At 41.9% G+C, this 26,529-nt stretch overlaps 1 protein-coding gene across 1 annotated transcript; it reads right to left on the reverse strand.

The window, feature by feature from the left end:
• Positions 1 to 2,040: 2,040 nt before the first annotated feature.
• On the reverse strand, positions 2,041 to 22,040 carry LOC106047198 (myosin heavy chain, skeletal muscle, adult-like). Its single transcript, XM_066980178.1, has 40 exons — positions 22,024 to 22,040; positions 21,781 to 21,828; positions 20,642 to 20,884; positions 20,410 to 20,553; positions 20,161 to 20,317; positions 19,005 to 19,032; positions 18,801 to 18,912; positions 18,590 to 18,682; positions 17,709 to 17,772; positions 17,432 to 17,530; positions 17,224 to 17,327; positions 16,960 to 17,098; positions 15,598 to 15,716; positions 15,320 to 15,469; positions 14,412 to 14,582; positions 13,333 to 13,642; positions 13,154 to 13,239; positions 12,535 to 12,622; positions 12,336 to 12,453; positions 12,125 to 12,248; positions 11,903 to 12,039; positions 11,545 to 11,800; positions 10,196 to 10,438; positions 9,929 to 10,105; positions 9,704 to 9,849; positions 9,514 to 9,604; positions 9,037 to 9,426; positions 8,676 to 8,802; positions 8,453 to 8,571; positions 7,072 to 7,268; positions 6,484 to 6,667; positions 6,232 to 6,397; positions 5,927 to 6,051; positions 5,371 to 5,679; positions 4,111 to 4,314; positions 3,446 to 3,571; positions 3,180 to 3,350; positions 2,989 to 3,093; positions 2,769 to 2,864; positions 2,041 to 2,351 (listed from the first exon to the last, which is right to left on the reverse strand). Exons 3-40 carry the CDS (start codon positions 20,846 to 20,848, stop codon positions 2,196 to 2,198), a joined length of 5,838 nt encoding a protein of 1,945 aa, XP_066836279.1. The 5' UTR covers positions 20,849 to 20,884; positions 21,781 to 21,828; positions 22,024 to 22,040; the 3' UTR covers positions 2,041 to 2,195.
• Positions 22,041 to 26,529: the final 4,489 nt, after the last annotated feature.

The following is a 26,529-nucleotide window of genomic DNA, read 5'->3' on the forward strand; positions in this document are numbered from 1 at the left end:
ACATAAAGATGCTGTCTCTCAACAGAAGCCTTACAATGACGTAGGATTCAACACAGGGTGTCATGTTTTCCTTCGGTATATTTAGCTGCTGCCTAGCAAAGTACATCCATATTTGGTTATATATAACACTGGGGACTCCTTGGGTCCAAACCTCAGCACACTTAGAGAAGGAGAACCTCCTAATCCTGAATGCAGGTGCTGCAAGCACATTGACAGCTGTAGGCAGTGCAAAAGGCTTCCCTCCTACTCTCTCTCCTGCACCTCTCCTCCAAAAATTCCAGTTCCCTTCCCCAGCAGCTTCACAGCTTCTTGAAGTACTTTGTGGAAACATGGCAGTGCAGAGCTAGCCAGGAATTCAAGAGATGCATAAATCTCCCTGTACTGAGAGGGAGTCAAGTCTTCTTTTTACCATTTCTGATACTGTAGGATGTGCCCTTAGCAGTTATGTGATGCACCACAGCCCAGTGCTGCCAGGATGGCTATTATGTACTTTAAGCCGCTCTGCTGCTTTCCCTGCAGATAACAGACCGTCATCTATTGTAAACTTCCAGGCCAGCACACTTTATCTTTGTGACTTGTTTCTTTGTCCACCCAGGATTCTCTTGGTATCTACATTCCAACTCATTAATTGCTGCAGGAGTCAGACTGCTAGGACACCGTGGTATTATTATATTTGGAGTTTTCCTCCACACAGTGCTAGACTGGGAGACTTCTTTAATGCTGTAATGTGCCCACAGTTATTCTGATGTGAAGTCTTATCTTAAAAAAAATGTTCTTGTAGCTCTTTTTATGTATAGCTCTATTTATGTGTAGCTCCATATCATTCCTCATCACAAAAGTTTAGTATGGTTTTATGTTAAAATTTCAGTACTAGGAAGCACTCTAAAGTACTGCAGCAGTTACTAGGTTGTTATCTCAGCTGTATGTGTTATGTTGTGTTATGTATGTGTTATGTTATTTTATCCCCTAGTGTGTCCTCTTTTTCTCATTTACTTCTACCAATCTGTTCCCATTTAATTTACAATAAGAGCAGTCTGTCTTAATATTGTCCTCATAGTCTGTCTTAATATTGACCTCATCAATGTGTATAAATATCTGAGGGGAGCGTGTCGAGAGGATGGAGCTGACCTCTTTTCAGTTGTGCCCAGTGACAGGACAAGAGGCAATGGGCACAAACTGAAGCACAGGAGGTTCTGGCTCAATAAGAGGGGACACTTCTTTACTGGGAGGGTGACAGAGCACTACAACAGGTTGTGCAGAGAGGATGTGCAGTCTCCTTCTCTGGAGATATTCAAAACGCACTTGGATACCATCCTGTGCAATGTGTTCTAGGTGATTCTGCTTGGGAGGGAGGTTGGACTAGGCTATCCTCAGAGGTCCCCTCCAACCCCGCCCATTCTATGATTCTGTGACTGTCTCGTCTGTCTAATAGAGAAAGTAAGGAACAGCAATGTCATCTTATCCAAAGACATAATTTATTCTATTTTAGAACTAGTTGTTAAAAATGTCACTCAAAAAAAAAAAAAATCTGTTTAATAGATCCTGCTTGCTATATTTGACTTTGCTTGTTAACAAAAGACCCCTCTTTAGAGTGCGTGGTCTTCATCTGCGTCATTCTGAAAAAGCAGCACCTCAGTTCTTGCACAAATTCCTTCATGAGGACTCAGAGCCACACAGATGGCCTTTCGGCTTGGCTCTAAATCCAGCTTGCCAAAGTGAGAATGGACCAGCACAGACAGCCTATATACTGCACCCATTTGGAGAGAGGTCCTCAATGCAGAAACATTTTTGCTGTGCGAGGACAGACAAGGTACTCCTGCCTCTGTCCTAATCCTCTCCTGTTGCCAGTGTGGAAAGTGAATTAGTGTTAATCCCAACTCAGTAATATAAAAGAATACAGTGGAGAAACACTGCGGATGGAATTAAGAAAGCTCTATTGGTGTCCAAGTATAAAAATGAAATAAAATGATTCATTTGAAAATGTTCCAAACTTATGTAACTTATGTATTGAATTATAACAAACAAAACCACAGCTTCTGCTGTGTATGCAAAGGAACGTGTAGTGTTTATTCTCTAGACACTGAGATGGTTGCAACGATTATTTATAAAAGGCTTCCTTATATAATGACAATCCCTGTGACAGAGGGTTCACATTTTGTGCATCCCTCAGGCCACTTTGCTGCCACGTGATATCCTCATTCTTCCTCTTCTATCTTCTTGCCGTGAAACTCCCGGCTCTTTGCTCGGAGCTTGTTGACCTGCGACTCTGCAATGTCGGCCCGCTCCTCGGCTTCTTCCAGCTCATGCTGGATCTTGCGGAACTTGGAGAGGTTGACATTGGACAGCTCCTCCTGTGTGGGGAGAGGGAGTTGGTGGTGAGGAGCCTGGGGCAGGGGCTTCAATCCTCATGCGCCTGGGCCTTGAGGGGCTGTGGTGATTGCCCGCAGAAAGCACAGACCTCCTGTCTCCTATCTACCATTGCTGACCCAGAACCCTCTCAAAGACCTCCTCATCCTCCCTTATTCAGGACCTCACTGTGACAAACTGCACCAGTACACTGTTGCTCTTGAGGAACTGTTTCATCACTTGATCTTTGCATCTGTGTACTTGCTCATTTGTGCTTAGGTATCAGGGTGGTTTATCTAGATGACAAAGACCCTGAAACCCTCAATCACTGACCAATGGTATTTTCAAAATTATTAATGTCCTCAGCACTTGTGTGACACCCACAGAAAGCAACTCTTGCCCATTTTCCAAGCAGTACTTACAGCTTCCTCAGCTTGCCTCTTGTAGGATTTCACCTTCATCTGCAGCTTGTCCACCAGATCCTGAAGCCTGAGAATGTTCTTCCGGTCTTCCTCAGACTAGAGTGGTAGGTAAGCAGGAAAGAGAGAGAGTTGGTTTTGCCAACGCATGAAGTTAACAATTTCCATTGGGGGCGATGTGCTGTGTGGAGGCTGTGGCAGCATAAAGAGCCTTCTACCTTACCTGGTAGGTCAGCTCCTTCACCCTTCTCTCGTACTTGCGCACACCCTTCACAGCTTCAGCGCTGCGCTTCTGCTCAGCATCTACCTCCCCTTCCAGCTCCCGCACCTGCAATGAGAAACCCATCTTTGGAGCTTCTCCAGTACCTCTCCTAGGGACATGCTCACTTGTGCACAAATACCAGCCCCACGCACCCTGGCCTCCAGCTTCTGGATTTGCTTCTTGCCTCCCTTCAGGGCCAGCTGCTCAGCCTCATCCAGACGAAGCTGCAGGTCCTTCACTGTCTGGTCCAGGTTCTTCTTCATTCTCTCTAGGTGAGCACTGGTGTCCTGCTCCTTCTTCAGCTCTTCTGCCATCATGGATGCCTAGAAAGGCAAAATAATCAAAGGCATTTTTTGACTGGAGACATTTTGGGGGAGAATGCACCCACCATCATCAGGGAAAGGAGCCCCCATCTCACATCTGTGATGGCCTTCTTGGCCTTCTCTTCAGCATTGCGGGCTTCCTGGATGGCATCCTCCATCTCACTCTGAATTTGGGTGATGTCTGTTTCAAGCTTCTTCTTGGTGTTGATCAGACTCGTGTTCTGTCAAAGAAGGAAAATGTTTTCTCCAGTTCGTTGCAAAACAGAACACTTAGTTTAAGAACTATACTATTTAAATTTTAAGTTACAGTCTCTGTAGCTAATATTAGCACCTTCCTTCAAATGTTATCAGGTCATATACAGCTAGACAACAGAGTGAAGCACTCCTGAATTCTAAGGCAATCCTACTCGCTTAGCTATAATCCCATTCTTTGTATAAGGGTAATAACTGTGATTTAGGCTAAGATACAATCCCTTAATAGAAGGGTTTACGATTTAAGAACTTACACATATGAAAAATCAGGAAAGAAAAACAAATGATGGATCATAAGATTTTGAAATGGGACAGTCTTAATGAGACAGTGAAAATGATGATCAAGGCACCTCTTGTTATGACAAAAAAGAATTCCAATTCTTTTTCCTACAGAATATCTACTTAACACTAAAGAACAGCTTAGGACAATAATGTATCTCTTTATGCACTATTTACACAGTATTTTCCATCAATGCCTATTTATGGTATTTTCATCCAAGAATCTAACCTGAGTGTGGAGGAGCTGAACTCTCTCACTTGCATCCATCAGTTCCTGCTCAGCCACTTTCCTTGACCGCTCCGTCTGCTCCAGGGCTGCCCGCAGCTCCTCAATCTCAGCCTGTAACAGGTTTGCCCTGCGCTCCACCATGGCCACCTGCTCCTTCAGGTCTTCCTGTGTCCTGAGAGCATCATCCAAGTGTATCTGGGTATCCTGTATGAGAGAAAAGAAAAATAAGGTGGCACAGCACTGTTGGACAATGGCAATTACTGCCATTCTATAATAATTTAGATATGTAACAATTATATCAACATAATCTCCTATGAAGTAAGGTTGAGAGTTGGGGCTGTTCAACCTAAAGAAGAGAAGGCTCTAGGGAGACTTTAGAGAAGCTTTTCAATACTTAAAGGAGACATAAAAAAGATGGCCAGAACTTTTGCTTAGTCAGATAACGACAGAACAAAAGGGAATGTTTTTAAACTAAAAGAGGGGAGATTTAGATTAGATGTTAGAAAGAAATTCTTCACTCCGAGAATGGTGAGGTATTGGAATAGGTTGCCCATAGAGGTTGTGGATGCCCCATCCCTGGAGGTGTTCAAGACGAGGTTGGATGAGGCCCTGGGAGACATGATCTAGTGGGTGGCATACCTGACTATGGCAGGGAGGTTGGAACTAGTTGACCTTTAAGGTTCCTTCCAACCCATTCTATGATTCCATAATAATGTCACACAAGATAACTACATTCACATAATTAACTTTACATACTTTGAGAACTCCTTGTGTCTTTGCTGTGACTTGACTATCCATCCCTTACCTCAGCTGGGCTAGCAGCGTGCTGGAGCTTGCCACCACAATGTCTCATAACCACTGTCATACCACCCCCAGGCTTGTCTGTCAAGCCTGGTTTTGTCCCTTTACCCCTTCAAATCTAGTTTAAAGCCCTATCAATGAGCCCTGCTAAATCCTGACCAAAGATCCTTTTCCAAAGGCTTGGAGCTCAGGTATTGATTTGCTGGCTGTTCCTGTTCTTTGCCTCATTATTCCCTGCCTCTGGGGGGATAGAGGAAAATACCACCTGTGCTCCCGATCTTTAACCTCCTTAACAAGTTTTCCTAAGACCCTGAAGTCTCTTTTGATTTCCTTCAGACTTCTTCTTGGAGGTTCATCACTGTCTACCTGCCTATTTTCACATAGGTGTAGAACTAATACTGTACCAGATATTTTTTTAGCAATGTCAGAAAGAGGTGAGCATGTTTGGTTTTGCCATACCTTGAGCACTCCCTGTGTGTTTCTCAGGTTCTTTTGTGCCTCTGCAGCCACACGGTTGGCATGGCTCAGCTGGATCTCCATTTCATTCAGGTCTCCCTCCATCTTCTTCTTCAGCCGCAGGGCTTCATTCCTGCTCCTGATCTCAGCATCCAGGGTGCTTTGCATGGACTCCACAATTCTGAGGTGATTTCTCTTCAGCTGGTCGATTTCCTCATCTTTCTCTGCTATCTTCCTGTCAATCTCAGACTTGGCCTGGTTGAGCTCCAGTTGGAGGCGCAGGATTTTCCCCTCTTCGTGTTCTAGAGAGGCCTGAATAACAAAGAAACAGGATTTTAAAATCCTTTTAAAATGCTTCTTCCTACAGTTATCTTCCAAATTATGTCTTATAAAAGAAAAGGAAAGGGACTACTTTACTGTGGATGATGTACATACTGAGGCTAGACCTCCAGACCCAGTAGAAACAAAGAAATGACATTTGTTTGAAAGTCCCAAGCTTTTATCATTCACACTGTTCCAAAGTACTCCACTCTGGAAATTAATGTTTATGGGCATGTACCTCAGCTTCCTCCAAGGCAGCCTGGATTTCAGATTTCTCTTGCTCAATCTGTTTCTTGACTTTCTCCAGCTCGTGGATCGCCTTTCCTCCCTCTGCAATCTGCTCCGTGAGGTCAGAAATCTCCTCTGTAGGGAAGGGTGAAACAAGGCATGGTCAGACATAGGGCATAAAGGAAGGAAAAGACCATACCAGCCACACCAACGTGACAGGTACCCTTGCAGACTTGTGGGCAAGAACCTTTGTGGAGTGGAGGACAGGCTGGCTTGTGGGAAAGCCCGGCCAGCAGCAGAAAGCCACGGACTTACGCTGCAAGTTCTTGTTCTCACGCTTCAGCGTTTCCAGGTGGTCCAGGGACTCCTCATAGGCATTCTTCATCTTAAACAGCTCCGTACTGAGAGAGCGAGACTCCTTCTGGGAAGCTTCCAGCTCAGCCTGTGTTTCCTCGTACTTCTGCTTCCACTCTGCCAGGATCTGAGGAGCAACAAGGCGTGAGTATGGATGTGGCAATTGTGAGGGCATGCTCTGCCCAGGAAGCACAGGGTCAGAGGCCAGAATACCTTGTCAAAGTTCTTCTGCTTCTTGTCCAGAGCTGCACAGGCAGCATTTGATCGCTCCACGTCAATCATCAGGTCTTCCACCTCGTTCTGCAGCCTCTGCTTTGTCTTTTCCAGGGAAGCACATTTGGCGTTGACAGCTTCAACGTGTTCCTCTGCATCCTGCAGGCGCTGTGCCAGCTTCTTCCTGGGAAGGGATAAGCACAGCTAATGGCTTCAGAGCAAAAGGTCTATGGCTGATGGGCTTTTTACAAGAGCACATTTTCCCTCTTCACTGTATATGGATGCACAGCACAGACATTGGAAGCAATCTCTAAATCATCCGTTGTCTTCCCAGTTCTGTTTCCCATGCTTCAACAGTTGTGCCCTCTGTGCCTACAATCCTCAAGGTGTTTGTACCATACTCTGGACTAGTGAAATATTCTGCTTTACATCTGTCTAATATTTCTTTCACACGGTATAGTTTACCTCAGACCATTGCACTGCTCTAAAGCGCAGCCTCCTTTTATTTTATGACAAAATCACATTTGTCTGTTCATATTTGCCGCATTAGACTTTTCTTTTTTAATCTTTCCCAACTTGCCCACATACTTGGCCTCCTCCAGCTCCTCCGTGCGCTGAATAGCATCCGTCTCATATTTGGTTCTCCACTGGGCCACTTCGCTGTTGGCTTTGGACAAGGCACGCTGCAGCTCTCCCTTGGCTTCCTGCTCCTCCTCATATTGTTCCCGGAGCAAGTCACAGTCGTGGCGAGCAGACTGCAAGGCGTGGGCCAAGGCGTTCTTGGCCTGGGGGAAAAATAGTAGTGGAGAAAGGAATAGTAATATCGTGGAGAATCTCTTAGAATGAATGAATTTAACACTTCAAATGCAACCACTGGAAAGGTCGAGATATTTGCAGTGAAGGCTGGAGGACAAAATCCGTTAATCATATTCATAGAAACATGGAATCATTTAGGTTGGAAAAGACCTCTAAGATCATCCACTCCAACCTTTAACCTAGCACTGCTGAGTCCACCATGGAACCATGTCACTAAGCTCCACATCTACACGCTTCTTGAAGACCTCCAGGGATGGTGGCTCAACTGCTTCCCTGGGCAGCCTGTTCCAGTGTCCCACAAACCTTTCAGTGAAGAAATTTCTCCTAATATCCAACTTAAACCTCCCCTGACACAACCTGATGTCATTTGCTCTTGTGTTATCACTTGGTGCTTGGGAGAAGAGCCCCATCCCCACCTTGCTATAGCTTCCTTAGGCTCCTATAGGAGTGCGATCAGGTCTCCCCTGAGCGTCCTTTTCTCCAGGCTAAACAACCCCAGTTCCCTCAGCTGCTCCTCATAAAACTTGTTCTCTAGATCCTTCACCAGCTTCGTTGCCCTTCTTTGCACGTGCTCCAGCACCTCAGTGTCCTTCCTACAGTGAGGGGCCCAAAACTGAAGACAGTATTCGAGGTGTGGACTCATCAAAGCCAAGTTCAGAGGGTCAATCACTTCCCTTGTCCTGCTGGCCACTGTATTTCTGATACAAGCCAAGATGCTCTTGGCCTTCTTGGCTACCTGAACACACTGCTGGCTCATACTCAGCTGGCTATCAACCAATACTGCAAGCTCCCTTTCCGCCAGGCAGCTTTCCAGCCACTCTTCCCTCAGCCTATAGTATCGCATGGTGTTGTTGTGCCCCAAGTGCAGGTTCAGTAGGGCCCTGTCCCTAGTTGGCTTGCTCACCAGCTGTGTCAGGAAGTTATCTTCTACACACTCTAGAATCCTCCTGATCTGTTTCCTCCCTGCCGTGTTGTATGTCCAGCAGATATCTGGTAAATTGAAGTTGCCCATGAGAACAAGAGCTAGCAATTGTAATACTTCTGCCAGCTGCTTGTAGACTACTCCCTTTTCCCATTGTAGTCCCTTTCCCCATAACTTCAATGTGTGAAGTTAAGTATGTTTTCACAGGCCAACTTGAAGAAAAGACATCACCTTTATCTCTTCCTCTAAGTGCCTTTTGAGTTCCTCAATCTGCTGATTGAATGCCTGCTTGCTTCGAGACAGCTGAGAAATCTGAGAATCTTTCTCCTCCACCTGGCGTGAATATTCACCTAGGGAAGCATATAGAAATGAAAAGTTTAATTGTCACTTGTGACCAAAACCAAACCTTTTTAGTATGCTCTCCCATTCCACAACAGAGATGAAGCTTTCTCACCTGATTCTGTCTGCAGACGAGCTCTTTGAGCACTGAGGTCATTGATCATGCGCTGGTGCTCCTCCTCCTTTGTCTTTATCTCACTCAGCTGGTCTTCTAGAGTACGACACATTTTCTCTAGGTTTGCCTATGGAGATGATGAGGTATGAAAGAAGATAAATATGTGACTCCTCATCATTCTGAACAACAGGATTCCCAACAGAAAATTGTAGCCAAAAGTGAAAGCTATATCATGCTCATTGGTGCCCTGAGATTACAAATACAGTCCTAAACAGAGACATATATTGTAACCTGGCCATATTTTGAATAAGATATAATTACACAATATTTATTTTCCAGATATCTACAATGTGTTCTGTACCTTAGCTTTGGAGACAGACTCCATGTTACTGGCCAAGTCATCTATCTCCATCTTCAGCTCACTCTTCTCCTTCTCCAGCTTCTGCTTGACTCGTTGCAGGTTGTCGATCTGCTCCCCAAGCTCAGCTGTGCTGTCTGCGTGCTTCTTCCGCAGGGCGGCAGCTGTGGCTTCGTGCTGCAGCGTGGCCTCTTCGAGGTCGCGGCGCATCTTCTGAAATTCTGCCTCACGCTTCTTGTTCATCTCAACCTGAGCTGCTGTAGCCCCTCCTGCTTCTTCCAGGCGCTCGCTGATCTCCTCCAGCTCCCTGGAGAGGTCAGCACGGTGCTTCTCTGCTTTTGCCCGAGAGGTTCGCTCTGCCTCAATTTCCTCCTCCAGTTCCTCGATACGGGCCTGGGGAAAATGCGAGACCCTTCACACCCATGCCCTCCTTGTACTGATGTCCTTCTGAAGGGCGGAAGGGAAGGACCAGAGACTTGCCTGCAGCTCCTTGATCTTCTTCTGTAATTGCATGCCCAGGGCTTGCTCATCTTCAATTTTACTCTGGATCTGGCTGATTTCAAAGTCTTTCCTTTGCACAAAGCATACAGAATCACAGTGTTAACACCTGAATAAAACTACCTAATAAATGCACCTGACCCACACTCAGGTGTCTCACAACCACACTTACTTTTTCAGTTTCTCATCCAGCTGCTGCTTATCATTTTCCAAATCCATTATGGTATCTTGGGACAGCTTCAGGTCTCCCTCAAGTTTCCTCTTAGCCCTTTCAAGGTCCATGCGCAGTTTCTTCTCTTGCTCCAGGGACCCTTCCAGCTAAACACAACAACACCATCAATGCCAGGCAGGTCGAACTCCATACCTGTCCTGTCTTGCTGGAGGCACATGTGCTTACATCATCCACTTGCTGCTCCAGCTTGGTTTTTGCTTTGGTCAATGTATTGACTTTGTCCTCTTCGGCCTGCAGGTCGTCCAGTGTCTGCTGGTGGGCCTCTTGGAGGGCTTTCTTCTCTTTTGTCAGCTTGGCTATGGTCTCATCCAGAGCTGCCATTTCCTCTGTGAGATTTTTCACCTTTGATGAGAAGGGAGCAAGTGTAATTAAAATGAGTAGGTACAAGACTCCCATAATAGCACAGTGTGAGTGACGTCTTCTGCCTCATACCTTGTTTTCGGTGGCATGTTTTTCCTTTTCAACCTTGGCCAATGTTAACTCCAAGTCATCAATGTCTTTCTTCAGCTCTGAACATTCATCCTCCAGTTTCCTCTTCTTGGCTGTCAGCTCAGCATTAATTTCTTCCTCATCCTCGGCCCTTTCTGTCACCTCCTTAATTTTGGCTTCCAGCTGGATTTTAGTTTTGATGAGCTGATCACATCTTTCTTCAGCATCAGCTAAAGCATCAGCTTCCTGGTGGGAAAATACAATTGTGTTTGAACATTTCTTCTTTTAATGCAGAAGAAATGTTATTTAATATTCAAGGAATAGATTAGCAAGACTCTTAGGATTACTTTTTGGGAAATGGATATTGTGCATTTACAATATAAATTAGAAATTTTCAATTACTTTATTTTTTTCAGACCTTTTGGAACACCAGATATGGTGTTTTACTTTCTTTATTTCATGTATGGCAGTAGGTTATCAGGTTTAATTTACATTGTCTATTTGAAAGTGATTGTAATATATCAGTCACCATTAGTTTCCAATTATTAGGACTGTCAATTTTGAATTTCTGTGGATGTACTGAGAAATGTAAATACTTTCACTTTGTTTATCCATCATTGAGAAACTATTTGCAATTTTCTGGTAAATTTTCTAATGTGCACTAAGCAGCCTTCTCTGTAAACACTGAGAATGTGTTTGAGATTAACATCAGTAGATGACTGATTGCATGAGAGTTGGTTATCTGAACTCCAAGAGATTGATACACAGCTGTCAGTCAGTGTACACTAAACATCATACATCTTTCCCTGAATAGACATTCAACTCAAGGATGTTGTCTAAATGATGCTTAAGATTTTGAGACCGGATGGCATTGGAGACAAATACATAATGCTTTCAGTTGTGTCATGGGATGTATTGGTCATCTATGTCTTCTCGGATCAGTAGCTACAGGAACTCAGGAGATATGCCATAATAAATGGCAGCAAGCTCTTCATATGGATAATTGAATTAAGGCATAATAGTTGGTCAATAGAATGATTGCCCCTACTCTACCAGGTACATAGCAAAGACAATAATGATGCTTTATGACATGAACTTACATGGAGATTTGTACTTGTAGGCATAAAGAATAAGATTTGAAACTAATTGTCAAGCTGGACCTCCACTTTTTAACAGCAACACTGAATGTGGAAATAATGTGGCCTGAATTTTACCTCCAGTTATATGCTATTCAGCTTGCAATATTTACTAAGGTTGTTTAGAGTGCAGTGTGAGTATTATGTACTCTGAAGGAAGGGTTAGGTCAAATTTAATAATTTCTCTGTATAAATAAATTAATTAATGTTGCTCACAGCCTGCACTTGGAGCTGCAGATCATTTTTCTCCTGCACCAGCTTCACCATTTTCTCCTCCAGCTCCTTTCTCTTTGTCTCAGACTTTGCAAGCTCTTCCTTGGTTTTCTCAAACTCTTCCTTCATGTTGGCCATCTCCTTCTCAGATTCTGCACTCTTCAGCAAGGGCTTGATCTTGAAGAACAGCTTCATCCAGGGCCAGTGCTTGACATTCATGAATGCACGAACGTTGTACTGGATGCAGAAGATGGACTCCCTGAAGCATAATTAAATTATACATTGATTATTTTCAGTGTGATGAATGGTGACGCTTCCCCCCACAGGACAGTGATTCAAACAGAAGATGAGCAATATCTACCTCCTCTCCACCATTCTCTGGTACTCCACTCTCATCAGGAAGCCTCTGCACCTGGCCTGTGTGCGAGTGATGAGCTGTGCCAGCTTCTCATCCCTCATCTCCTCCAGGAGCCCCAGCAGCCCAGCTTTGAAGAACACCTTGAGAAAGGGAATGTTGCAACACATCACTGCCAGGTAGAACAAAGCACAGGCATATAGCGATTGAGTCAGGAAGAGTTTGTACCTTGGTGTGACCAAATTTGTACTGGGTGTGATCCACATCAATTGACCCCAGAAGCTTCTCAGAAGCCTTTTTGCTATCAATGAACTGTCCCTCTGGGATAGCACTGGCATTAAGCACCTTGTACCTGTGAAAAGCAAAACAGGAAGATAAAGCTGATCTTCCCAAATTTTGACATTACTTAAAATCATGCTAAAAGGTAAAGTATTCTTACCTCTGTTTAAAGTCTGCATAGAGGACTCTGCTGGGGAATCCTTTTCTGCAAATCCTAATCCCTTCCAGCACACCATTACAGCGCAGCTGGTGTAGTACCAGTTCATGTTCCATAGCACCTAAGCATTTATTGCACAAATCAGTTTTCAGTACCGAATGGATGTATCAGAGGAAAATCTCTTTCTGCTGGACCATCTTACCAGGTGTTTTAGTTTCATTTGGGATGATGCAACGAACAAAATGAGGGTGAGTACTCCGTAGGTTGGTCATCAGTTTGTTTAGGTTCTCCTGTGGGATAATGTGCAGAAGTTTAGATTAAAACTTTTTACTTTTGCACATTCTGTATCTAGCCATCATGAGTCTAATATAATGAATCTTAGGAGTAGGCAAGTAAGCAAGTTTCAAATCCAGAATTTAGATTTAATCAATCCTTCTGCATACGTAGTTATTCTTATTAAAAGAAAGTTTAAAATTCTGCACCTTAATCTGGAAGAAATGAAAAGCTACTATATCAAAATTTTAACACAAGCCTTAATTATTATTTTTATTACATCACAATGTGTGTTAAAAAAAAGTTCTTCACAAAGAACTTAAGTGGCATTTTGAAAGAAATTCAGGGGGTAAACTGAAAAGTGCTTGAAACATTTAATAAGTGTGAACAGAAAAAAAAGAGGAAAAGGCAGTGGATAATTTCTACCCATTTTATAGATATTGTTGTTTCATCATAAAACTCAAGTTGTGAGAAGAATGGAAGTTCAGATAGTTCAGAGATGAAACTATGTTCATGTCACTCTAGTGGCAATGAAATTCATACTTTACCCGGAAAAGAGCTGAGACAGTCTGGAAAGATGATCCCTTCTTCTTGCCACCTTTCTTGCCACCACTAGCACCACCACCACTAGCCTCTTCAAAAACAAATGCATCTTTTATTACTATCTTTTGGGGGTTAATCTTCACATATTATAAACGTGGAAACATCAGAATTTTAGAAAACTGACCTGCTTCTGCTCCACCATAGTTGGCAAAGAGTAAGGCCAGTGTCTTCACTGATGATTTCTGGTACAACCCAATGACAGTTTCGTTCAGGGGGTCCTTGTTCTTCTCAAGCCAGCCAGAGATGTTGTAGTCCACTGTGCCAGCATAATGCACCAGGGAGAAGTGGGCCTCGGCCTTGCCTTTGGCAGGCTTGGGCTTCTGGAAATTGCTGGACTTGCCCAGATGCTGGTCATAGAGCTTGTTCTTGAAAGAGGTGTCAGTTGCCTTGGGGAACATGCACTCCTCTTCCAGGATAGAAAAGATGCCCATGGGCTTGAAGATATTACAATACAGAAATGAGAATGTCTATATGACCAACACTTGGTCTTAAAGACAGTATAGTAAAAGACAGGAAGCTGAGGAACAATAGAAACACCTTGATCTGAACAGAATTTGCTTCTAAAAAGTGAACTTAAATGAACTGTGGTTCACCTGCTTGACTCTTTGGCACAGTGATTCAGGATTTTCATTTTTTATTTTTATACGTAAAAAGTCAAATTAATAAATCAGGGAGACAAACAATGACTGTGTTTAAAAATGTCTTTCACAGGTATGTCTATTGTATATTTACTTCACTTTTATACTTTTAACCAGCTCCCTAAATTACACAGAACTGCAAGAAATGCCTTTCTTTTTCTTGTACTACAAGGACAGACACAAAATGTATTGACCTTTATTTACTTTACTATGAACCACCAAGAAAAAATGTATTGTCCAGATAAAATCATTCAAGAACCTTAACAAAATATAATTATTTTACATTAGGATTTGCTCTATATTTTTGAAATAATGTCTTTCAATAGAGCAAGCAGAGACATCTTTCATACAGAGATAGGTGAGGGATGTTTTCCATAGTTATTTGTGGACTTTGTAATATCTCTAAGGTAAAATAACCAACTGTAGAGGTCAAGAGATATTTCAGTGACTAAAATTGAATATATGGAATTAAACATGAAAGAAAGTTTTGGTTTTTTTTTAAGAAACAGTTAATCTCTAAAGATGAGCTTTTGAAAATGCAAGACATTTTGAATTAGAAATTTACCTTTTCAATGAGTTCAATGCAAGCAGCCAGGTCCATCCCAAAATCAATGAATTCCCATTCAATTCCTTCCTTCTTGTACTCCTCCTGCTCCAGCACGAACATGTGGTGGTTGAAGAACTGTTGCAGTTTCTCATTGGTGAAGTTGATGCACAGCTGCTCCAGGCTGTTGAACTTCCCAGTGTAAAAAGAAAAAAACGCCAGTTGTCAAGATGCCAGATTTTTTAGTCATTCTTAATCCTTTATACATCTCTCCAGTTAAAACAGAATTCTATTATTAGGGCTGTATCATAGCAGGACCTATATGCAGGTCTCCAAAGAAATACCTATGTAATGAGAATGGAAAATTTTCCAGAGCAAATATTCCTAGTAAATCTCCTAAAATTCATAAATTGCTTCATCATTTCTTTGTTCAGCCTAAAATATGACTGTATGTCCTGGCCTTCAGTTTTAATTACTCAATCTCTCTGATCAAACATTTATCCAGTCATTTATTGGTCTTTTAAAATATTTACTCATCTTTAACCTATTATATATTTGTCACTGGAGTTCCAAATCCTAATTCTAAAAAGAGATCCTAGTTCTAAGGAGATAAAGGAGCTCCCTATATACACTTACATATACATATATGTATGCAGAATTTTAAAAAAAATCTTTAACAAGACTCTAACATAAATCTTAAAATGTTAGTGCATATAGAATTGTAACTGCTACTTCTATACAGACAACATAGTTCTGTTCTTATACTAATGAGGCTTCAGAGGATTTTGCTCTGTTCTACAAAAGAAAATAAAGGATTCCTCTCCCCTCCCCCCCCCAAAAAAATACAAAACAATTAGTATGCTAATTCTTCCAAATAATAGTGCTTGGTAATCTCACTCAAAAGCAGGCCTCAGACATGTATTCCTTACATCAAAGATCTCGAAGCCAGCGATGTCCAGGACACCAATGAAGTACTGTCTGGGTTGCTTTGTATCTAGTTGTTGATTGATGCGAACAACCATCCATAAGAACATCTTCTCATAGACAGCCTTTGCCAGAGCACCCACTGAATTGTTCACCTAAAACAAAGAAGAATGCAGCAGGAAAAAAAAAAAAAAAAAAGAGAGAGAGAAAGATAGTAAAGGACACAAGAGCAAGATAGTAAATGACACCAGCCAGAAGTTCCCAGTTACCAACTGTTTGCTACCTGCTGCACAGTTTGACCCTTGGTCACATATTCATTCCCAACCTTGACTCGGGGGTAACAGAGGGCTTTGAGCAAGTCAGCTGAGTTCAGACCCATCAGGTAGGCAGCCTTGTCAGCAACTAAGTAGCAGGAGAAGGAGACAAAAAAATCGAGTCGAACAAGACATGCAGCATTTTGAGTGATAAAATCCTTCTGGAGCAACTGCCATATCAGATTCTGCTTACTGTATCTCAGGGAAAGTATGGCAGTCATTAAAATAAAATTCATCCTTGTTTCAAAGGCCATTCAGAGCAGAACACCTAAACGGTATTTGTGTTTTTTGAAAATCTTCCCCAAAGTATCAAGAAACAAAGTCTTTACTAAAAATTCACCCTGAAAGGTGCAGTTTATCAGTTCAATCCACAGCTAATTGATATCTATATCAAAAAAAAACAAACCAACCCAAACAAACAAACAAAAAAACCCCCACCAAAGCGTTATCGAGATGACTGCCTGAGTGTAAACCAAAAATATACTTTATGCATTTAAGGTCCCTGCAGATTTCTCTGACAGTAGATGTAAACTTGAAGGGGAATACATTCTGAAATTACAGGCAAGAATTAGAGTTGCCACTTTCTGGAGACTGCTAGTTATAGTCATCAAAAAAAGGCAGACATATTCATTCATTCAGGGTCAAAACCTCAAAATCCAGTCCTGAAGCTGGCCATCTACGAACATTCTTTGGAAGAAGGCAGGGATCAGTCTTTTTAAACATACCTGCATTATACAACATACAAGTGATTATGTAATCAGCAGAGAAACAGAAAGTCAGTTCTTCCCCAGCCTAATCTACCTATGTTTCACTTAGACCAATGCTCAAATAATTCCACTATGCAGTGATAACTTATGGGTTTGAATGTTCAAAAGAGAAGAAAGAAATTAAAGGAGAGTTCCATTTTTCCTGGGAAAAATATCTAACTAATATCTGGTTTATACACAGTGAATTTAATGCCTCGGTTTTCTTTAAAAAAGAAACTGCAAATATATTTTATGAAAAATCTTCTTGTCAGTGGGTCTCTAATGCAAGCACACCAAGTGGGTTGTGCTATCCTAAACTGTGATAGTCCAGGAGAGAATTAATAGTCATAATTTAATATTTTATGTTTTTTAAATTATAATATTTAATATTTTATACTTCAAACAAAGATCAGGTAGCCATTGAAAAATGAGTATGCTTTGGATGGCAGTTTCATACTAGCTCCACTTGGTAGTAGCTCCACCTAAAGACTTGTTTTTTTTACACGTTTCAATTGCTCTTCTACCATCTTTCAAAGACAGAGTTATTGCTATTGCTTCTAGGTCAACAACAGACTTTGCTAATACCTTCTGTGCCATCTGGCTCTGCCTGCTCTTCTCTTTGTTTCTGCTTAAACTTCAGGTTGCCGTAGTGCATGACAGCTCCTGTCAGCTTGTAAATGGCCACCTTTTCATCAGCAGTAAAGCCCAGGATGTCAATGGCACTCTACAATCGAAACAATGAAATAAAGCTTTGTCAGGGAGACATTACCATAGATACAACATTTTACTTATGTACGTAATTTTACATGTTACTTATTTTACAGGTTACTCATTTTACATATTACTTACGTCTGTAGCCATCAACTCCTCCTGGTCATTAATGCTGGCAACAGTGATCTCACCTTGACTCACAAAGTGATAGTCATATGGATTAGTGGTAATTAGAAGCATGTCTGAAAGTAAGAAAAGGGGATGCACAGGCTTAGTTTAGTCAAGTGTGTAATAGTGTGAGCTGATGTTCAGCAACCTTCTCCAAGTCTTTGGTCATTCTTCCTACCAATCAGCTCTGGCTTCTTGTTGGACATGATCTGATAAAATATGTGGTAGCTTCTTTCTGCTTTGAGCTGGAAGGTGACTCTGGACTTCTCCAGCAGATCTGGAAGGAAAATATAGTTAGAAACAAGAAGAAACAAAATAAAAAGCAAAAAATAAAGGAGGGAGAAGGTGTGAAGAAAAAAGCAAATGGCAGATAAACAGTGGGATGAAAAGGATAGATGGATATGAATAGATGAGTGGGGTGGATGGATTGTGAACACTTCAGGAAGGTGTCTTACATGTTTCAATATCAGCAGAAGCTAGTTTTCCTGTGGCACCAAAGTGAATTCTGATGAATTTACCCTTTAAATTAATAAAAATTATCTTAAAATTTATGTCATAAAAATATATCTGAAACAGTGAGTTTTGCCATTTATTCTACTGAGCACAGATTTTCTTAAGAGACATTTTCTTAAGAATTAGGTATATTTCCACCATTAAGATAAGGTCTTCTTTTAAATTTTTGCCCACGAAAATAACCAATAGGGTCACATATGTATATTTAATGTATGCTGAACATAGAAAAGAATGAGTGGATTTCATTAGGCCATTTATATCTTATTCCAAAGTTTTCTAATTATATCCTGCCTAGAGATAGAAGCCATCTGAAAGATACTGGAAATATCCATTTAACTTGTTCTGCTGCTTAAATCTGTCTTGGTTTCAAATAAGTGTTTTTAATTGGGATTAATTCAATTTCATATGAAACAAAAATATTATTCAGGTAGAAACTTCCTTCTTTCCTCCCTCCCTCCCTTCCTTCCTCCCTTCCTCCTTTTCTTCCTTCCTTTTGCCTGTTTGTCTGTCTTGTAGAAAATGAACAGAAAGATGAGTGAATGTAAAAAAATAGTTTAAAATTACTGCACAGTACAGGAGAAAGAGCCTGTGATCTGTTATTTTAATATGTACCCCAATACAAAACACTATATATATATGTACTTCTTAGAATCACTTTTTTTTTCGAACTTTGAATAATTAACTTCAGGGTAAGTGTTAAAGTTGTGATAAGGAAATTCAGTCTCACCCTTGTAAACCCCCATGGCTGAACAACAAGAAAGGACGATCGCCATAAACTCCTGTTTATTATTTTTCAGAAAATATTTGGTTAAGCAAAACTTACAAAGCGCGAGGAGTTGTCATTCCTCACAGTCTTGGCATTTCCAAATGCCTCCAGCAGTGGGTTGGCGCTGATGATTTGATCCTCAAGTGTTCCCTACAGGACAATAATAATTCCTAGTTATACTTTTCAAAAATGAGGAGCAGAGGAAAGCATTTATTCAAGTGATTTTAATTCATTTTTTAATTCAATTCACCACTTTGATTCAATTTACCTGCATTTTGCCAGACTGCTCCTCCTTCTTCTTCTCCCCACTAGCTGCAATTGTTGCAAAGTACTGGATGACACGCTTTGTGTTCACAGTCTTCCCTGCACCAGATTCTCCACTGTCAAAACAGAGAACCAGAGAGCATGAGGTCAGGCAGCAGGTTCTGGGCACATGGTACCCCACAGGGACCCAAGCAGAGGGCATACATACGTGATCAGGATTGACTGATTCTCACGGTCTGTGAAAGAGGCAGAGATACAGAACATAATGAACAACAGTAAAGAATGGAATGTAGTCAGGTAAGTTTAAGTGAATTAAAATTTAACATCACTTGTGTCAAGTACAAAGATTAACTGACAGGAAATTCAGATCTGATCGGGATTACTTTTAATCCATGTAAATAATAATAAAAAAGTGGGGTAGGATAGAAAAATGTTTTCCTCTGATTCAGTTTTCCTTTCAATACTTCCTTTGCTATTTTCAACTATGTGCTGGAAGCTTGACTTAAAAAATAAACAAACAAACAAACAAAGGCAAAAAAAGCACCACACACTGAGTGCAGGGGTGCCTTTCATTTCAAATAGGAGAAACAATGTTGTGAAGATAGTAGAACTCTCAATAGTATGGATCAGAACCATGAAAGCTTTGAAAAAATCATATTTCTGAGATGGAATATCACACAACCACAGAATGCTTGAGGTTGGAAGATTAATCACCAGCCAGCCTGTTCAAACATGGCCACCTAGAGCAGGTTGCCCAGGATCATGTCCAGAGAGCTCCAAGGAGGAAGACTCCACAACCTCTCCATGAAACTGTTTCCAGTGTTCAGTTACCTGAAGCAGAGAAGTGTTTCTTAACATTCAGAGAGAACCTAATGTGTTTCAGTTTGTGCCGTTACCTCTCGTCTGTGTCATTGCCTCCTGTCCTGTCAGTAGGAAATATTGAAAAAAAAGGCTGACTCTGTCTATTTTGCATTCTCTCTTCAGGTATTTAAAGACATTGGGTAGATTCCCCCCTTGAGCTTTCTCTTCTTTAGGCTGAAGAGTCCCAGCTCCCTCAGCCTTTTCCTATATGAGAGGTGCTCCAGTCCCTTCATCACATTCATGGCCCTTCAAGGACTTTCTCCAGTATGTTTGTGCCTTTCTTGTAGTGGGGAGCCCAGAACTGCCCACAGTACTTCAGGAGTGGCCTCACCAGTGCTGAGCAGAGGGGAAAGATCACTTCCCACAACCCGCTGGTAATGCCTTGCCCAGGATACCTTTAGCCTTCTTTGTGGAAAGAGAACACTGCTGGCACATGTTGAAGAGAATTCTCCCTTCAGCGAATTTCATCGAACAATCACTCTAAGACAGCTGGAGTCACTCACCAGTCAGCATGAACTGATAGGCATTGTCAGAGATGGAGAAGATGTGTGGAGGGGCCTCCTGGCGCTTTTTGCCTCGGTAGGCCAACACCACCTCCGGGTTGTACACCGGCAGCCACTTGTAGGGGTTGACAGTGACACAGAAGAGACCCGAGTAGGTCTACGAGGAAGGGAGACAGCACGTTGGCTTCTGCTCAGCCTGGCACAGCAGGCCTTCCAGCTACCCAAAGGAAGGCAGCTGCTGGTACTTACATAGATCATCCAGGCTGCATAACGCTCTTTGAGGTTGTACAGCACAGCGGGTTCGTGGAGGTGGGTCATCATGGCCATGTCCTCGATTTTATCATATTTGGGAGGATTCATGGAGAAGATTTGATCTTCCTTCACGGTCAGAGTCTGCCAAGGAAATGAAAGAGCTGTGTATGTCAGCTTACAGCCCAGAGTGGGAATCAAATGGTGTCTTTCAGCCTTGTTTTTCACTCACCTCTCCAGCTTCAGTCTTGACAGTGACCTTCCCTGATTCTTTGCTCTGGATTGTCCCTTTCACAAAAGATTCCTTGGGATGGGCCACAAAGACAGATGACTTGGCATCAAAAGGCTTGTTCTGAGCTTCAATTCTTTCCTTTTCTGACTTTCGGAGGTAGGGAGCTGCCTCCCCAAAGGCAGCCATCTCAGCATCTGGAGAAGTCATATCTGCACTTCACTGAAAGCACGTCAGCAGAAGACTCTAATGGGGAGAAGTAATATGGCACTGATTATTTAAGGCGATTCTGTGAGATTGGAAAAGATTTTATATCCTGTAGCTTGGTTTCTCTTTCAGGGTAGGTCTTGTGAAATTTTAATACTCTGGTATAATTTGATTTATTTATACATTTGTCATTCTTAAGTACAATATCTAAATAATCTCATCCCCAAAGTCTTGACTTGACGATACAAAATTCAAGCACTGAAATTGAAATTGCCATGACTGTATGAAACTCCCAAATAAATACTTCCTTAAAAAAAAATCCAGGAACAGGTGAATTCTCAAAACTTTAATAAAATAAGAGTACTTTTTTAAATGCTTTGTTGAACATGTGAATAGCTAAGTTAGCCAACTGCACTTGAAAATTCTCCAGCTACATTAGTGAAATTCATTCCCTCTGTTCAATGTTTAAAAAGTCTCTTTTTTTTTGGACCTGGATTAAGAATATGGGTACCTAAGAAAGCTTTGACATTTTACAAAGATGGTTAGAATCTCTATATGCTCAGATAGTTTATTAATTCATACATTCTGAGGTAGGATGTACAATTTTGCACTTTTTCCTCCTTTGTTCATCTTAGTCCTGTTCTGTTCCTGCCACAACAATGATGTGAAGCCAGCATGCCTCACTCCCTGTTTGGTCACTTAAGTAAAGTGAAGAATATTCCCATGGGAATTTTCTGGTCTTACATCAGTTGTCAGAAGATTCAAACACAGCCACCTGAAAACCTTACCAGCTGTGGGTACCCCACCACCTGCCTACTGTAATCACCCTGGTTTTGAATATAGGGTGAAACAGTGACCATTCATGCAGCCATACAGAAATCCCACCCAAAAAGATCTTTCTCTGCCCTCTAAGAATTAATAAATCAAATTCTTACCTCTCGTGACACCAGGTTGGTGGCTTGCACCCTGGCAGCTGGTCAGTACTGCAAAACACAAATGGCAATTCCCTACTTGCTGCTGCACAGAATTCCAGAGTGAAAATGTGCAGGTGTCTTGAAAGCAGATTTAAAACTTGAGCTGAGAAGTTGAGTCCACTCCTGGAAACAAGCACTAGAGGCACAAGAAACGTTGTGGCATATAAAGCTCTTCCTGCAAGCCTGCAGACCCCATACACTTACCTTGAAGCTTTCCGTGGAGACAGGGCAGACTTGCTGCAGGGACATTTTATACGATCTCATTTGCAGATGCTGCAGATGCCTACTCTTTCTTCGGTCAAAAAATTTTTGGCAAACCTTCTTTGGCAAAGCATTGTCTGGCAAACTGAACGAAGGGCATAATTGTCATTTGACATGACTAGATATAATTAGAAAATTTTGATGTCTTACTGACTATATGAATACATCTCCTATAAATAATTTGACAAGGGTGTTAAGGAGGGAATCTGGACTAGTCAAGGCACTTAGAGAACTTGGATGCAGGACTTATGGATTCTATTGCTGACTTTCCCACCGACTCAGTGTATGACCCAGGGAAGATTGCTTGGTATGTGTGTACTGCAGATATCCCAGCTGTACAATGGGGATGACACCATTTATCTTCCCTATTTGATGGTGTGAAGTTTGTAAGAAACGCCTAAGAGTAATACATTAAACAAAACACTGAAAGGGCATAAGTATTACTAAATACATGTGGTAGTCATGTTGGTAAAAACCTGAAAGTAGACAAGTAATCTGCATCCTTCAAGGTGATAGTGCTGACAGCCATAGACATGGCGAGGAGATTGCCTGAAACAAAGATTTGGTCACAGTAATAGGAAGTTGGGGCCTAGCTGAACTACTGTGTTGGAGTCTCAGGGAGAGATGTGAAGTCACCTCTGACATAGGAAGAACAGCATGCATACATTCATGCACACATGTCTATCTGTGCACTTCAAATTGCAAGAAAAATGGGAGATCCTTCAAGAAATGTTGTTACAAGACTGTGCATGAATTCCTTCTCTGCCTGCCCCCCAGGGCCTTAGGGATGAGAAATCTTAGGCTTAATGTTTTTCCCTATGAAATACTGTCGCATTAAGGGGCGTAGCTGACTAACTGTTACAGGTCTGGTCAGATTCAGGGTACTGAACTATCATGGTCATGGATTCACCAATAATGTAGCACGTCCTCGATCTAGTCTCATTCAATGAGAACTGTCACGGCTAGGAACAATGCAATGAAGGGCAGTTTATTAACAGCAACAGGGACACAGGTTCTCTGGATTGCCAGCGATAAATTCACTGTCTGCAAAAGCAAGCCAGCACACATGAAATACACAGGTACTCATCCTGGCTATTAACGCATTAAAAGGCACAAAGATTCTAGAGATTTCTAAGTTTCCATGGAGACACCTGGTACAACCAAGTGTTCAAATCTTATCGCACGACATCCCAATGCAGGGAGGAAGAGAGGGTCATCCCGTTGACAGATCCCGGAAGTCACAAAGGTATCCTTCATGATGGTATCTTCCGTAACATCCCCTTCCCCTTAAGCCAATTTACATTATACACCAATCTATTCTCTTTAGTGACCAGTGATAGGACCCACAGGAATGGTGTCAAGCTGCGGCAGGAGAGGTTCAGGCTAGACATCAGGAAGAGGTTCTTCACTGAGAGGGTTGTCGCGCACTGGAACAGTCTCCCCAGGGAAGTAGTCACTGCACCAAACCTATCGGAGTTTAAGAAGCATTTGGACTGTGCGCTTAGTCACATGGTCTAAATTTTTGGGTTGACCAGTGTGGTGTCAGGAGTTGGACTCAATGATCCTTGTGGGTCCCTTCCAACTCGGGATATTCTATTTCTATGATTTTCTATGCTAGGACAGAGTTCATAAAGTATACTGTGACTTCTGATGTGGAGGTGAATGAAGCTGAGAAAGGGTTGCTCCTTTCTTTGCTTGGTGATATTTTAGTTCATCAAGGTGTACTCATACTTGCAATTCAGGAAAGGATCTCAGTTCTTTCATGTCTTTTTTCCAAGTCTGTCCTGTCATTCTGTAACTTAAATAGAGCAAATAGCTGAAGTAAAGATTTGGGCCTGTAGAAGTAGACACCATTTGAATGGTCATAAACCTTTTCAACATGGAGTGGTTACAGATTCAAAGTGCCAACCAAAGTTTTTTCCATTCTTGAAGAAATTTCTCCCGCAGAATTCAAGAGCCATTCCACTGTCCCAGGGATCAGCCAACACATCCAGAAAACAACTTACGTAAAGAGGCTTGCAGTCCTCAGTTTCTCCATCAATACAGAGCATTTCTTTCCATTTCTCCTCACATAAACAAAACACAGCCTCAGCTAAAGCCTGTCTCCCATATTCACGCCCCCTCTGTCAACATTCACCAGCCAGCAGAGACCCCTCCAACCCTTCCCTACCCACAGCTCCAGCTAGCCACAGCTGTGCACACAATCACATGCAACATACAGTCCAAGATCCTCTGCACTCCAATATATTCTCAGTTCAGAATGCCCATTCCATTACAAACACCTTGCACATATTCACACAGTTCTAGCAAGAAAAACTGTCAATACAGGTTTGCCTATATCAGAGCATTAGATGTTTTAGGAAATCCTAGTACTGGAGGCAGGGGGATTTGCTGGAAGTCCTGGAGAGTGACTCATTTCCTAGTTTTAGGAAAAGGGCACTGTCACTTGAGCTGATTTAAATGCTGTCAGATCTAAACACATTCTTCTGGTCATTGGCATTTTGGTTATTGAAAGATGTCAGTGAATAAGATGGGCACAAGGTTACAAAAATGATACCTGTGATCTAAGTTAACACCCAGGATCAGACACTGTTCTGTGCATTAAGAGCTTTTCCAAGGAGGGCTCTGGCACTGGAGCACCCAAATTTTGGTCAGCTGGACCCAAGCCTGGAGCCCAAACCCAGTCCAAGCCAGGGTGCTGGGTTTCCAAGTGGTGCCCAACAACACAGTGGTTATAGGTCGTGGCCTAGGAGGGGACAGGAGGGCCTTGGCAGCTCAGAGCACAGTGTTCAGAACACCATGCACAAAGAGCAAGGCCTGGGAGGAGCAGAGATGGCTGAGGGCTCTCCTAGGATGGGAGACCTAGGGGTTTGCTCCCCTCAGGCTGAGGCAGGAGCTCCAGTCTTCCATTTCCAGGGAAGCTGTAGCATCTGCACTGTCAAGGCAGCATCCCTCAGCAGTAGCAGGTGAGGTACTGGTAGCTGCTGTTGCTTTCCTGTGAGGCCTGCTCTCAGCAGTAGGTAGCAAGCCTGTTTTATGCAGTGCTATCAGGCTGGGACAAAGTGCCCTCAGGACGTGCCTGTGTCTCCAGGATCTATTTGAGAGCAGCTAGATGCCTGATTTGGGGGATTGAAAATCTTGAATTTCCAATTGCCAATGACAAATAATCCAGTCTCCCCAGTAGAGCTTTTCTGGGTTTTTGCTGTGCAGTTGCCAAGTTATGGAGCCAGCTGTGTAATAGGCAGGAGTGAGGCACACAGCCAGGCAGCTGTATGTGTGAAGTCAGCCAAGGGAAGGCCTGGTTTGAAGAGGAAGTGGCTAGTAAGCATATATAATTCCAGGTGTTCACAAACAGTGCTTTCAAGATAGTGAGCTATGATGTAGTATTAGCTCTGTTGAAAAAAAGCCAGCTTAGAAACCTAAAGCCTGTTCTGGAATTGGTCCCAACCCAAGGGTAGCTTCTTGTATGTGAGCCAGGCCATAGCAAGGAAGAATTCCTTCCTTGCTCCTCCATGTTCCTAATATCCTCTCAGTATTCAGATGATTATCCAAGTATTTCAGTCAAAGTTCAGGTGCATTTGATTACTGTTACCTGAAAGGTAACACTCCACAGCTATTTAGCAGAAAATACCTATATGCATTTTTGTGAAGGCATTGCATTAAAAGTGACACTTAAAGGTAAGTGAAAAAATATGCTCAATCCTTAATTTTACCTAATTAAAATTATGCTGTTGCGTACCTTTCTTTTCTGTGTAAAATATTATGAATATCAGGGAAGAGGATTTAGGGCATATTCATAAAACCTCTGAAAAAATAATGAAAAGATTGTATTGCTAAGTATTGTGTGCCACAGTCACTTATATCAATACATAAGTATACATGGATATTCAACTCTTAATTGTTATATTGATTTACATCTTTTCTGTACATGAGCAACATGCTGTTTGCCAATATATTTCCCAGTCCTAAACTCAGGTGTCACTCTGTGTTTTTATGAATAAAGTTACAGTGATTTTTCGGTCTTTTTAAATATTCTAAATTTCCTGCAGTTTTTCCAGTATTTCTCTTCACTTAAATGTCTGCTTTACAGAACTATCCTTTTACTGAATTGTGTTAGCAGATTCGACCTATAGACAGTGGTTATATTTTATTGTTCAAAGACAATGAAAAGTTTTAAACATAAAATGACAAAGAACTTGCAGTTAGTTCATGGAGCTACACACAATTTCTGTATTTAGAATGAAATGGATTGGGATAAAGTAATCAGAATTTAAACATGATGATGTGTAAGTGCCAAATTCAGTTGATTTCAGTCTGCAGAGAAAATTATGTATTTATCTGTGATCTGCTAGGAATGTTTAGGAAAAAGCCTATATACTGAGGTCATCTAAAATATGAAGGCTTCTTACAGAAGAAACTGTGCCCCTGTCTTATCCAGAAACTATATAA

The sequence above is a fragment of the Anser cygnoides genome, chromosome 19 (genome assembly GCF_040182565.1).
Source record: "Anser cygnoides isolate HZ-2024a breed goose chromosome 19, Taihu_goose_T2T_genome, whole genome shotgun sequence".
In the NCBI taxonomy this organism is placed as follows: Eukaryota; Metazoa; Chordata; class Aves; order Anseriformes; family Anatidae; genus Anser; species Anser cygnoides.